This window comes from Python bivittatus, unplaced genomic scaffold, assembly GCF_059951505.1.
Source record: "Python bivittatus isolate LINGU-HERP-01145 unplaced genomic scaffold, Pbiv_v1 ctg000480_np1212, whole genome shotgun sequence".
Taxonomy (NCBI): domain Eukaryota; kingdom Metazoa; phylum Chordata; class Lepidosauria; order Squamata; family Pythonidae; genus Python; species Python bivittatus.
Genome location: NW_028277075.1, coordinates 106,326,432 through 106,340,398, shown reverse-complemented (window position 1 = coordinate 106,340,398; position 13,967 = coordinate 106,326,432). Strand labels below are relative to the sequence as shown.

Here is a 13,967-nt window from a genome sequence, read left to right as displayed (position 1 = left end):
GGGTATAAAAGATTGAAAGTTGATCACAGTCAGTCTTCCACAGCAGCTATTAATTTTTACAAGACAAAGAGGAGATCCCTGATTGCAAAACTCTATTGTCATTGTCTGTTTTGGCCATAAGAGTGCACTTTTGAAGGAACAGCAGATTTGACATTTTCATATTAGAGGAAGGGGAATCTATATTTGTTGTGGGTAGGACCCTGTAAATAGAAGGAAAAGCATGCACTTCTTGAATGTTAATTGTGTTATAGACTTTGATGACTGCAAGATGTGGGGCATTTGTGACCAAGAGTGTGAAGATCGTGTTGGTCACCATCAGTGTCGTTGTACCGAAGGGTATGTTCTGGAGCATCACCGTCACTGCCGAGCCAATGCCTCCTGTGAGTCAGTAGTTCTAGATGCCGATTCCCCCCTCTTTCCCTGTACAACTAACATTTATTTATTGATTAATCAAATTTATACACCATCCATCTCACTATAGAAGTGACTCTAGACAGCTTACAAGTAAAAATATTGCAGGTATTTGAAAGAAAAGCCAATTATATGCCTGTCCTTGAGAATAATGCTGGCATTCTTACAATATCACAGTGCCTCCCAACACGATACTGTCACTACCTCTCCTATCTATTTACTGTTAGTGACTTGCTGATGAAAGACCAGGCAGTGCATTTCTCCAGCTTTCTTCATTGGGGGGGGGGGCAGTGCAGGTATCTGAAGTGAAACACTCATAAGCTTCGTTTAGTTTCATGGGTAACGTTTGAGAGTCTATTTTAGTTTTATCCATGGATGGATGGGATGCTTTGGAAAGTGTCTTAGCATGAAGGAAGCACTTCTCCTTGAAGCGTTAAAGTAGCTGCATCTTTGGGGAGGCTTACTGGATGTATAGCCACTTGTTTTTCTGGCAGTCCCAGCAGAATTGTGTTCTGTGCCTTAAGGCAGCTGAGGGAGCCTTCCTGAGGACCCAGCTATTTAATATGCTTTGAGAAGGGAGGGGGGCTCTGCTCACTCCACTGCTTTTTAAGAAACGTTCCTTTCACTTATTCTGTACAGTGACTATTCTAATAACTATTCTGTAGAGTTACAATGTTCTAGTAACTAGAGATAATATATATATCAAATATAAATAAGGCTGTATTGTATAAAGTTGTATGTACTATAATTACAATCTTTTATACATAGGTATGTGTGTCTATATATTAATATACTTTCCTGAAAGAGTAATTAACAATATTTCCTGGCTACTTTGAATATGCATAGACTGTTTCTTTTCTGTTAAGGATTGAGGTCCAACTTACATCTTTCACTAGTAGTACGGAATAGAGCAGGAGTCTTGAACTGATGGCCCCTCTAGGTCATTTGGTGCAGCCTTCTCCTTACATCCATACCCAGCAGACGGGCAATGGTCTGAAGTAGGCAATAGCTTGCCAATCTCAGCCAGGTGCCATGGATCCTCTCTTAGGCAAAGAAAAAAGTGAATCCATTGAGACCAAGGGGCCACAGCCCTGAAGGGCTGTCACAGTTTTGGATGTGGCTGGGACCAGCACCCATCACCACTGCCACCATTCCTCCTTGCTACTGCTTTAGGGTGAAAAGCGCAGCCCTGTGCTCAGGGGTGGCTGTACTCCTAGGCCCATGCTGAACCCCCATCGTGGTCTAGGTGTATAAAGCCTCACGAGATTAGGAAGCAGTTCCCTGCTTTGGGCAATCACTCTTGCTTTGTATTCTTGGCCCCCAATGTGGCAACCCCCTCCTTTTCTCTTCTTCCTTGGTTCTGTCAGTCACTCAGGTTGTAATTCTAGATCTCTAAAGGCACACTGTTTTTTTCTTATCAACAGATTGTTTCAGTGGCCTTGCTGTTTGGCAGATCAAGAGGACACCCTTGTCTTTTCTCTCATTCTGCCAAATAGCAAGGTCACCGAAACAATCTGTTGGCAAGAAATCACAATTTCCACCCCAACAGTGTTACTGGAGAGAGTGCATTATTAGAGGTGTGAACCCTGATAAGGTGATTTGAGGGGAAAAAATATTGGACCAATTTGGAACCAAAATCTTAAGTTTAGGCTCGTATCTTAAACTTGATTCAAAACCCCAGACCTCCATGTTTCCCCATTAATTGTAACTGGAAAGCACCAAATTCAGTTACTTTTTTTCTGTGTGAGAGAATGTATAATCATATTTTCTATAAAGATAATCTGAAATTGAGCTAAATTTGCAAGAATTATTGTCTCTTATGAGGAGGAGACATTTGCTATGTTGAAAACAAAGCATTATTATTTAATTTAATTTAATTTAATTTAATTTAATTTAATTTAATTTAATTTAATTTAATTTAATTTAATTTAATTTAATTTAATTATTGTTCTTTAAAAAGAATTGCCAATGTCATTTATATTTCTTATCAGAACTGGAAATAATTTTCAGGGATGCTGTCTCTTCTGAGAGGATAAATCTGGCTAATATTTTAAGGGGTTTATATTTTTTTAAAAAACAACCAAACCACATATCATTCTGGTTAATCAGAAGTACTGCTAGATGATTGGCCAGAGTGAAACAGTGAAAAAGTTGCTCTGTTTCGTATTAAAGATTTTTTTAAAAAAAAAAACCTTCCTTTTCTTCCTTTTTTATTCATAGAGATTTTCTGTATTTAGTTCATTTCTTTAATTCATAGAGATTTTCTGTATCAAAACTTTCATTTTGCGAAGCTCAGAATAATGAACTATTTCTCATGTGATACTTGTGATGGTTTGAGTCCTCTGGATAAGGGTGTGCAAAATGTTTTGTCTCAGACTTTTCCAACTTCACCAAATGTCCTGTTCTGAGCGTGAAACTGCTATTTTGATCATGTAATACATTATTTCTGAGTATTTTAGAAAGGTGTTAAGCCTGACACAGAGTGTTTAGGAACAGTTCCATTCAAAAACACTCCATTTCAAGCACTTCCAAAATTATTATTATTGCATGCATGAATGTTATAAACAATTAACACAACTATAATAAGTTGCATCACCCAGTTACCTAATCATCCATATAGATCTAACTGCATTTACACTGATACCTTGTTTGTAAAGTATTGTTTTCTCCTTGTTACATGTAATGTTTTAAAGATCTTATGTTGTATTCAGTGTTAAGCTGCTTTGGGGGATTGTAGTTCCAACATATTTAGAGAGTGTTTGGAAAATTATGACTTCATTGCTTATTAAGATTATTACAGAATAGGTCGGGCAACATTTTGGTGGCCAGGAACTACATCTGATGGTTGGAGACAGAACAGGTATAGAAGTAGACACCAAATGGATGGTCTGCATTTTTCTTCTTAGGTATTTTTTTTTTAAGGGGGGGGCTTTTAAAAATATTCATTAGTTTTATACTGCAGTAGTCTTGGGTGTCCTGTCAAAGTAGGCATTGAAGGAGGTCTGTATCTTGTATTTAATTTGGAAAGTCATACCCATTTGCAAAATAAATGTTACAGCAATGTCATCCATACTTTCAGCTGGAGTTGCCTCTATCATTTTTTCCAACGGCCGCGATTTGTTGATTGGAGACATTCATGGAAGAAATTTTCGAACTCTGATACAATCCCGGAATCGTGGAGTGGCTGTTGGTGTGGATTTTCATTTTCAGCTGCGTAGGATATTTTGGACTGATACGGTGCAAGATAAGGTAGATGAAAATGTACAAATAGTTTTCTTGGAAGCAAAGGCATCCAAGAATAGTATGTGTTGATAACTTTTCATTTCTGTGAACAGATGCAGAGCCTTTCTTTGTTTTCTAACAAAAACGAACTCTGAGATGGTTCTTTTGATAATTACGACATTTCTAAGCTATGCTTTTACATGTAATATATTGAACAAAGCATGCATTATGCTATGGCATCATCTTGAACAGCTCTTAATATTATCGGAAAGAGAGTCCAAAAACCTAATTAAGAGAAATAGTACATTCTTTCAAAACTGGACGTATTCTCGGTTGCAGTTTCTTGAAACCTGATCATTTAAAATGTGGAAGTGCTGTGTTTTCTGGGAAGATAGACGTAAGATATTTCTCAAGTATATTAGTATAATTGAGCTTTGGGCAAGAAATATTGACAGTCTATCGTGCTGCAGGCCAATATTTTCATTTCATTGCTTTCTTTCATTGCCTTGCTTTTGCTGTTACTTTTTACCTGAAGGATGCTTATAATAATATGGCTCAATTATGCTTGGTAGTTTTAAAGCATTGATTTTGTAAATATAGGTTATAGAATCGGAAGGCTTTTCTTCCTCTCTCTTTCAAGTGCATTGAAAGCAAGGGATTTTCTCCTAGTGTAAGCTTCTTCTTACAAGCAAGGTTTTCCTTGCTTCCTTGAATTATATCAGGGCTTAATTACCTAATCTTTACCCTTCTCCTTACGGTGGCCTTTCATGGAGTTGGATGGTGATACCTATTTAGATTGATGTTTACTTCAGCTAAGCCATAAGGTAGTTTGCTTGTTACTATGAATTATACAGGAATCGGCCAACATACACTGTAATCAGGTTTGTGCTTCATATTAAACTTTAGTGGGTTAGTGGTTTGCTTAGTTTTTCTTTTCTTTTGGTTTGTGATTCAATATATGGTGTGAAAGCAGCTCATCGGATTAATTCAGCCAAGACTGAAATAATCCAAGTTTAGCATCCAAAGCACCAGTACAATTTTCCGAGTTAAAAAGTGGTAGGTGTTTATTCCAATAGTAAAATCTAATACAAACTAAAAGAAAGAAGAATAGAAAGAAAAAGTGAAAGACGCAGAGGAGAAAAAAACAGAAAATAGAAAAAAAGAAAAGAAAGAAAAGTGAGAATATAGTAAAGAGAGATGAAAGAAATAAAGAAGTGACTTCTGATCTTCATCACAAGTATAAACAATTTTTGTAACTCTTTACCCCTTCTTAGTATATAACCAATGAACTCTTCATCCCATATCCCATCTCTTATCTATAGACAAATCCAATTTGTGTCCAATTTTTAAAATTGCTTTTCTTTGTCTTGCCAAAGTTCAAACAAATCTATTTCCCTTGGAAAGGATTCTTTATAATTAATTCCAAAACCTTATTCCAAATTTATCTGGACCCTTAATCTGTTTATACATTTCTACAGTCAAAGTCTTATTTAGCTTTTTGCTGTTTTTCAATTTTTAAAAATTCTTAAACTTATGATTAAAATGTTCTTTCATTTGGAATTGAAAGAAAACTCACCTGGTGTTTTCAGACTTGTCAATCCAAAGGTCTCTAATAGCTTAAAAGTAGTTAACAAGCAATTTCTGAACCTGATTAGAAAAGGAAGTTTGAGAACTTAGTGTCCTTTAAAAAGTGCTGACCATGGTTGTGAGCAAGATGGCTATTCCTGTCATCTCCCAATGCTCAAAACCTGCCAGGGACCACTGTCTTGTGATCTCCTTGTGAGGAACAACTGTTCAGAATGCATGTCCACCTCTCCTTGTCTGGAGAATTTCCGAAGAGCCAGTCTTCTCATTAGCTCTTCGTCCTTCGCTGTGGATATTGGCTCTGCTTTTTGCGGAGCCATCTTCAATCCACCATTTCTTCCTTTGGAAGTCCAACCATTTTTGCTTTTCCACTAACTTCAGTCCCTCTGCCTAAGAAATGAAAGACTAAATAGAAGGTATACAAAAGTTTTCTCTTCATAGGCCTTTATTTCAGTAGTGTCTTTCCTTCATAAATTCTTATATATTATAATAAGTGTATTAATGATATCAATGCAATTAAATTTCCACATTTATTTTTCTACATGTTCTGCCTTTAAGCCAGCTGATAACAGTGAAAGGAGAATCAGGAAAAAATGGGTTCTCTTTAGCAGAAATTTCCCCTGGATATCAGGCCCTTCCATGAATGGGAAAAAATCTTCCATTCACAGAATGGCAATGTAAAATAATTTATTTTGATTTAAAGCAAAAGGAGTTTTGTCAGGAGAGGTGGTGAGCAAAATAAAAGGTTCCATTACTACTTTTGGAGTGCCTTTTAAGTGGAATTTGAATATTGATTTACATAATTACTCTAATCCTCTACATTGGGAGTATGTTACAAGATTGTATGCTTTCCCCCTTGCTCCCTATCTCCTGTGTAAATTCCACCTCCCTTACTTCCTTTAATTATAGTCAAACATTACATTTCCAGGAAGGCTTACCTTGTATAACTCTAAGCAGTTTTCATCATAACCAGGATTATTTTTCATTGGACAGTAATTCACATATATGGTCTCTCTGGGTATAAACCTATATGCATGAATGTACAGATGACCACTCAGATTACCAGTTATAGGGAAGTAGTTTGGTCTCTCCAAAACCAGACTCTGTTTTTAAACATTGATTAAGACTGGAGGCTATGATTACTGCCAGTGCAGATATAACAATTTGAAAGAGGAGAATTCACACTGAAGAGAGATGAGAGGATTCACATTGAAGAGAATGAAAGAAATGGTTAAGAAATTGGGGACTTAATACCTGCATAGGACCAATGTTTTCATAATTCCTCTTACAAATAAATGCATGCAGGATTTTTGTGCTTGGAAATTGTACCCTGAAAGTGGCCCTGAAAACATATCCTATGTCCTAAAGCACAATTACTTTATTTTCAGGTTTTTTCTGTCAACATTGATGGCTCAGATATCTATGAAGTTTTAAATATTTCAGTTGACACACCAGAAAACCTAGCTGTAGACTGGATTAACAATAAGCTGTATATAGTGGAGACCAGTGTCAATAGAATTGATTTGGTGAATTTGGATGGAACCAACCGTGTAACTTTGATTGCAGAAGGTTTGGGGAACCCTAGAGGAATCGCTGTTGATCCTACTGTTGGGTAAGTGATGACATTGATTAGAAGGCTTGCTATTTTTTTTTAATGCATCACAAATTGCTCAATAAAATATTACTAGGAATTGATGGAGGAATGGTGCTCTTTACTCCCTACTCCTTCCCTAGGAATTCTATTCCAGTCTTTACTTCTTATTTCTTTTCTTGATCTGGACATTTTATGGAGAAAAGAGCAAAGGAAGTGCTGCAACTCTCTCAGCTTTGTACCTGCGGTGAGAATGGTAGACAGATGCCGAACCCTGTTACAGGAGCAGGGTCTGGAGAAGATGGTGCTGCACGCCACATCTCATATTTTTTAGTTCAAAAGGTCTTTTCCCAAAGGTCAACGCTCAACTGTGTTTTACAAAGAATGAGTCACAAATCATGATTTACAAACCACAGTGACATTTCTGCTTAGCTGAAAATAAATCATTTGCATATAATATCCATTCATCAAGAGGGAAATCCACTTAATTGTGTGTTTGTGGGGGAATACCTGATTCAATAATCATCTGTCTTCTGTAGAATTCAGCCAGGATTGTGCTAGATGGTTTATTTGTTTTCTGTGTGGCGTTAAGACCGACTGTATTTCTCTGTACAAAATAGGAAATTGGGTTTGTTGTCAGTCTTCTTTCATCCTATCTTGAACTGGATATGTAGATAAGTAGTTTCATATAAGATATGATTTGGAATATAGTTTGGGATCTCTGTAGCTTCTTTTTGAGATCTCTCCAGAGTTTGCTGTTTGTAACAGACCACTGCCATCTTGTTATCTACTTGGAACATTACGTATTTCATTTATCTTCTTCAATGCTGATGTTTGCATTTTGGATATTTAAAATTATTTCCTAAACTTGGGCATTTAAGAATTGTTTTTAGTGCTTGCAGAAGCTCGCTTTTCTTTTTCTTGTAAGTGTTATGTTACCTAGTTTTTTATTTATTATGATTTTATTGATTTACATGTCTCACAGAGAACTTTTAGTTATTGGGAAGTTCAGCTGTACAACATATACAGAACAGAGTCCAAAGAAATGTAAAGTGATCTGATGCATATGAAGTCTCTGTGTGGATTCCTCAGCATAAAGCTTTGCATGATAATGGCTGCAATTTTGCACATGTCAGCTAGTGACATGCACTGAAAGTTATCATAGCATTCCATGAAAACTAAATGTATCTGCCAATAGGGTAGTGCTTTCTGCACCTATTATTAATGGATTTTTATGCCTGAAAATATAATGCCAGAATAAGCATTTCAATCTTTAAAGTGCCACAGAATTCTTCAGCTGGGTTCCCACTTGATGCTAAATCATGGTTTGTTTAAGCATAGCAAATTGCATAAACCACAGTTGGCCCAATCCAGACAAGCCATATTGCTGCTTACTGTGTTGTGTAAGCCAGGTCTTTGTATCATTTATCTAAAGACTGAAGAAATATAGTTTTCTTTAATATAGTTCTTCTCTTTTCTCTTTCTTTTATAGTTATTTATTTTTCTCAGATTGGGATAGTCTTTCTGGTGATCCTAAAGTAGAAAGAGCCTTCATGGATGGAACAAACCGTCTGGACTTGGTTAAAACAAAATTGGGATGGCCAGCTGGGATAACTTTGGATATTATATCAAAGAGACTCTACTGGGTAGACAGCCGATTTGATTATATTGAAACGGTGACCTACGATGGGCTACAGAGGTAGGAAAAGATCTTAATAAAACACAAAGTGGGTCATTTACTTTTGCTTGTTTACATGTTTTTAATTGAATGAGCTGCATCAGATTAAAAGTGTCCTGTCATGAATTTCCATTAAGCATATGTACTTTAAAGGCTGTTAAGACATGTGTGAGATTGAGATATTAATTTCTGTCCTTCAGTCTCTGTATTTGGTCAGAGATATGATAATCAGTAGAAAGGTGGCAAGGACTCCCTGTTGCGTGCACTGATCTCTGGGTGCCAGATAAAGGAGAAGAATGCCCTTGCTATGCTGATCGTAGACGGATAGCTGCAGAAAAGAATATTATCATATTGCATATAAAGATTTGCATATGATTGGTGAGAAAGGAAAAGAATTCCTGGACTCTAACTACTGCTCCCTCCCTAATAAGCAAGCATAGGAAAGGATCTCCCTGTTGTAGGTATAGCTCCTGACATTGCTCCACGCTCTCTGCAAATTCTTACTTCTTTTGTTTGCAGCAGAAAACTTTTAAAGCTTTTATTGCTATCTTTGTTTTTCCTTGTAATCTGCACTTTCCAAGGCCACTTCTGGCCTTTAGGAAAAAGAACACAAATAGAATAGCCTTTCCCTAAGATAAAATAACTTGTACTGCATGAAGGTACAACTGTAACATTCCTTCAAGAAAGCAAAAGTAAGATTCCTTTTGTTGATTTTTTAATTTTCCTCCTTTTTTAAACAAAGCAGAGTGTTAAACTCCCTTCTGAACTTTTGTTCCTTGCATCTTTGGTTGCTAGCGTTCACATTTTTTTTATTCATTGTGATTTTTCTTCTTCGTTGGACTTATTCTTTGTTTATAATTGCCTAGGTCATTTCTGTGATGTTTGTGTAGTCTTTTTCATAGGAGTAAAGCATCGTGAATTATTTGTAGACTATAAACTGTTACTTTCAGTATTTCTAAAAATATACCTTTAACAGGAAAACAGTTGCTCATGGAGGTTCATTGATTCCACATCCCTACGGAATAAGTCTTTTTGAACATTCTGTGTATTTTACTGATTGGACAAAAATGGCAGTGATGAAAGCCAATAAATTTGCAGATTCCAACCCACAAGTGATTTTTCAGTCTTCCCTGCGTCCATATGGAGTGACAATTTATCATGCTTTCCGACAGCCATATGGTGAGTAAAATGAGACAGGATTGCTGAAAGCGATTTTACACCGGCCTTACCATAGCTTAACTGTTAGAAAGCACTGATAACTGGGCTGCACAAATGCCCTAGTGAGGCCAGAATGAAAAATGTCAGCTCTTTTTCTGCTTTTTTCTGTTCTGTTCTCCCCCCCCCCCCCGGTTCATATCCTGCAAATAGCTTTAACTAATGGTCTGAGTTGCCTACAGCTTTTGAAATTAGCCCAAGGTCACCGATGTCTCTAAGCTGCAGGTAGACCATCCCTGCCCAGTGTAAAACCATTTAATTCTGTTGATTTCTTATCATTGAAAACAATGAGATTTCAATTACTGAATGGGCTAATTTGCAGTCAGGCTTCAGCCTGATAGTACAGCAAAGTCTGACACTGAATTCATGCGAAGCACATTCTGATTAAGCATCTTTACGAAAATCCTCTTATGATGAGCATAAGGATCTCCTGAAAAAATGGTCAATGCTATCAGTTTGAAAAAGAGGGACAGATTGTTTAGAATTGGTTTTCTGTTAACTCACTAGCCAAAGCAGTGAATAAGCTCGTGCCAGCTGACTGTAGAGCAATTCCCAGTCAGTATGGTCAAAATCCCAGCACCTCCAGAATGTACCAGTTTGAGAAAGTCTATTTAAGTGAATAGGCTGTATTTACTGTGGGTGAGTATATATAACTATGCTTGGACTGGTACATACAGTTTTAATGGGAATTGCAGATACAAAATACATTTTAGCAGACCTTCAAATTATAGAAGTAGGGTACTATGTAATATTCTTTGTCTCTACACCACTCCTTATTTAACAACCAAGTTCCATTCCAGCAATCAGGCTGTTAAGCGAAATGGTCACTAAACTAACATGGGACTGAAAGAGAGAGAGAGATGCTGTGAAGATCATTGGTTGCGGCTACCTCATTCAGATAAAGTTCTCTTATCTGGAGGCTGAGTCATAGCAACTGGACTTCTTTTCTTTTTTGGTTTAATGCGTTTCGTATTAAATACGTTAAATTGGACAAGCAGCGAAACATATCAAACCAAAAAAGAAAAGAAGTCCAGTTGCCATGACTCAGCCTCCAGATAATTCAACCTGGATGACTGAGAATCTTCATCAACATAAAGTTCTCTTGTACAGCTATGCCAGTGTTACTCTCACTCCAGCATGCATTATTGTTGGGTGCACAAAATTTTGTTGTAAATGCATTCATTGGTCAGAAAATGAATTTTTTATTACCATTTATTATTGTTGTATTTGCAAATGGTCACTAACCGAGGTAGTCACTAATTGAGGAGTGGGTGTATACATGAGAAATGTCAGTGAAATTAAAAACTTCATATACATCTGATGGCATATGTTAAATTTATTAAATATATTGTCTTCCAGTAAGAAATCCTTGCAGTGGTAATAATGGTGGATGTGAACAGATTTGTGTTCTCAGTCACAAAACTGACAATGATGGTCTAGGGTACCGCTGCAAATGCGTGCTGGGCTTTGACTTGCACACTGATGGACGACGCTGCGTTGGTAAGGACTGCCATGGACATATGTTAGTAGCACTTCCATGGATGATCATATCAACTACCTTTTCTCCTTGGTTTTGAAAAGCACTCTAGGGCCAGACAGTGATGAACTTATATAAGCCTTTAGTAACTTCAGACTAGTGCTATGTGAATGCCCACATGCTCTCCCAAGCACCATTTTGCTTTTGAATCTGAAGGAGGTATACCCTTAATACTTGCCTTATTCATACCCTAATATCTCAGAAAGGCTTAGATGTAGACAGTAAAGTCTAGGTGACATCTAGACATGCTTTTCCTGTGATTAAGTCAGTTGATTGATTTCAGAGGTACTTAGGTGAGCAGATGAGTCAATGTGTACGACCTAAAGTTTCATAATTGGATGTATCCCTTATTTTTTTATCACATCTGTTTACCCACCTTTCTTCCATTGTGGAAGTTATAGTAAAGGTACTGATGCAGTGATTGGGTCCCATACTGATAAAAGTTTCAGGAGACGGTTATGTAAAGAAGCATCTTCCAGCTTCTCCATTATCACTGAAAAAAACCTGCCCCCTTGCTGGATCCCAGGAAGGCTGTTAGAAAAAAAAAAACTTTGAAGTCTCCATCCTAATATATTATTGGTTTTAAATGGGAATCAGTTCAGTTGGTGAAATTCTTGTAAACGCATCTCTTTCACCTCCAATCCTGCTAATGAGAATTCTGGGAGCATCTTGCTTGGAAGGATTTGAATTTGATTTGAGGCATCTGCCAAGGACCCTGATAGGCACCTAAGTGTCAGTGACCAGACACTGAGTTTGCTGCGTTGCGTATCCTCCAGTCTTACTACTTCTTTTGCTTCTTCTCTGTATACTTTATTATAATTGTTCACTTCTTCTTTCATGTTTAACTGATTTTCTCTTCCAGCATTGTGCTTGTATACTAATAGTTGCTTTTTGACTTTCCTGAAATTAAATTTTTTAAAAAGTTAAAAAAAAAATTTTTTTTAGGTTTGCTGTAGCCTTAAAATAAGCAAACTCTTTTGGGGGGCTTTTCTTCTACAGCTGTGCAGCAGTTTCTGCTCTTCTCCTCCCAGCTAGCTGTGCGTGGAATCCCATTCAATCTTTCCACTCAGGAAGATGTAATAACTCCTATAACAGGAAGTCCTTCATACTTTGTTGGAATTGACTTCTGTGCCCAAGAGGACACCATTATTTATTCAGATACTACTAAAGATATAATCTATAAACAAAAAACCGATGGCACAGGTAATATTTACCTCTCTTGATCTGCCTTTCTTATTACCTCTTCAATAGAATTAATAACTGTGTCATTATATTTCACAACAGTTGAAAGTCCATTTCCATATTAAATGCATGGTTCAGCACATCTTGTTCAGAGGAGGGTTTTGCAGTGCTGATTACATTGTTTGCATGTCACACTAAGCTATCTTGTTTTAATCATTATTTGGGTCCATACAAATCACTAAGACATAAGCCAGGATTTACAAACTATAATGGCTGATTTTACACATCATGCTAAGCCAGAATTAAACAGAGCACTTTGTGGCTAGCATGTTCTGTGAATAAGGGTGTGGAAAACCTAAGGAAGGAATGTCATAGGGAACACCACTTGATTCAGGGTTGAACCATATATGGAACATCATAAAGCCCTTCCCATTCTGGAAGATTTATTTCCTAAAGCTACTGGATCAATCTTGGAATGGGTACATAGGCATGGAAGAAAAATGGAAATGTTCCAGTATTCCACAGAATGTTCTACCCACTGAACAATAAGTTAAAGCCACTGAATTGAGTCAGTGTTAAATAAGTTTGGGCAAAAAAGGGGGAGGGATTCAGTGATTTAGCAAGGCACTTCTCAAAAGCTCATCTTGAAGGTTTGCTGTTCATGATTGGAAGCTGCCTTATTGATCTCTCCAGTCTGTTTAATTTGACTGGCTGCAGTTCTCTGGGATCCAGTGCATGCAGATGACTGTTTCCTCATCCTAAGCTTGGCCATAGGGAAAGCTGTTTCATTAAGATGCAATGTTTATAATTTATCATATTAAATTTGGCTTTACAAAAGAAAGCAGGAAAGCACCTCCTTCCAATTTTGATATATATTTTTCTAAATATCAGGTAGGGAAATCCTTGCAGCCAACAGAGTGGAGGGAGTTGAAGATTTGGCTTTTGACTGGATCTCAAAGAATATCTATTGGACAGACTCTCGGTATCGGAGTATTAGCGTTATGAAGCTGGCTGATAAATCAAGACGAGCTATTCTGCAGAATTTGAATAATCCTCGATCAGTCGTAGTTCATCCAGTGATTGGGTAAGTCTCAAAACTAAAGGAAGTGTTCAGCAATACAACACAATACAGTCTTCCTGTTATATTCTCTCTTCAGAATGAAGGTGTTATATATCTGAAGCTTCCCATTCAGAACCTCACTGTCTGAGAAATGTTTCTATCTAATGTGCTAGTTTTTTAAGTGCAGGCTATTAAAACAAAGTGAATATCCAATCAAGTTATTTTCTCCCCTGCATTCTGTAGGACAGGAAGGTGGAGCTTTTTATGGGGCCAAGAACTGCACTTGGACATGTGTGCAAAAACATAGGCGGTTCTGGACAAAAACTTAATTATTAATAGTTAATATGGATCCATGTTTTAAAAGGCAGTTAATGTGACTATTTCCCATTTATTTAATAATATTTCCTTCTGTTACTTTCATATTTACACTTTGGTAGTAACATTTGGGAGGCTGTGAGAACCACCGTCAAGGCTTTTGGGAAACCCT

General features: G+C 37.0%; 1 protein-coding gene across 1 annotated transcript in view; it reads left to right on the top strand.

Moving 5' to 3' along the window:
- The window catches only part of LRP2 (LDL receptor related protein 2), a 152,164-nt gene that overhangs the window by 47,785 nt on the left and 90,412 nt on the right, over positions 1-13,967 (top strand). Inside the window, exons 10-17 of the mRNA XM_025174591.2 lie at positions 252-380; positions 3,491-3,660; positions 6,606-6,829; positions 8,301-8,507; positions 9,463-9,665; positions 11,061-11,201; positions 12,238-12,441; positions 13,312-13,504. Of these exons, the coding sequence (XP_025030359.2) occupies positions 252-380; positions 3,491-3,660; positions 6,606-6,829; positions 8,301-8,507; positions 9,463-9,665; positions 11,061-11,201; positions 12,238-12,441; positions 13,312-13,504 (1,471 nt within the window). The remainder of the gene's footprint in view (positions 1-251; positions 381-3,490; positions 3,661-6,605; positions 6,830-8,300; positions 8,508-9,462; positions 9,666-11,060; positions 11,202-12,237; positions 12,442-13,311; positions 13,505-13,967) is intronic.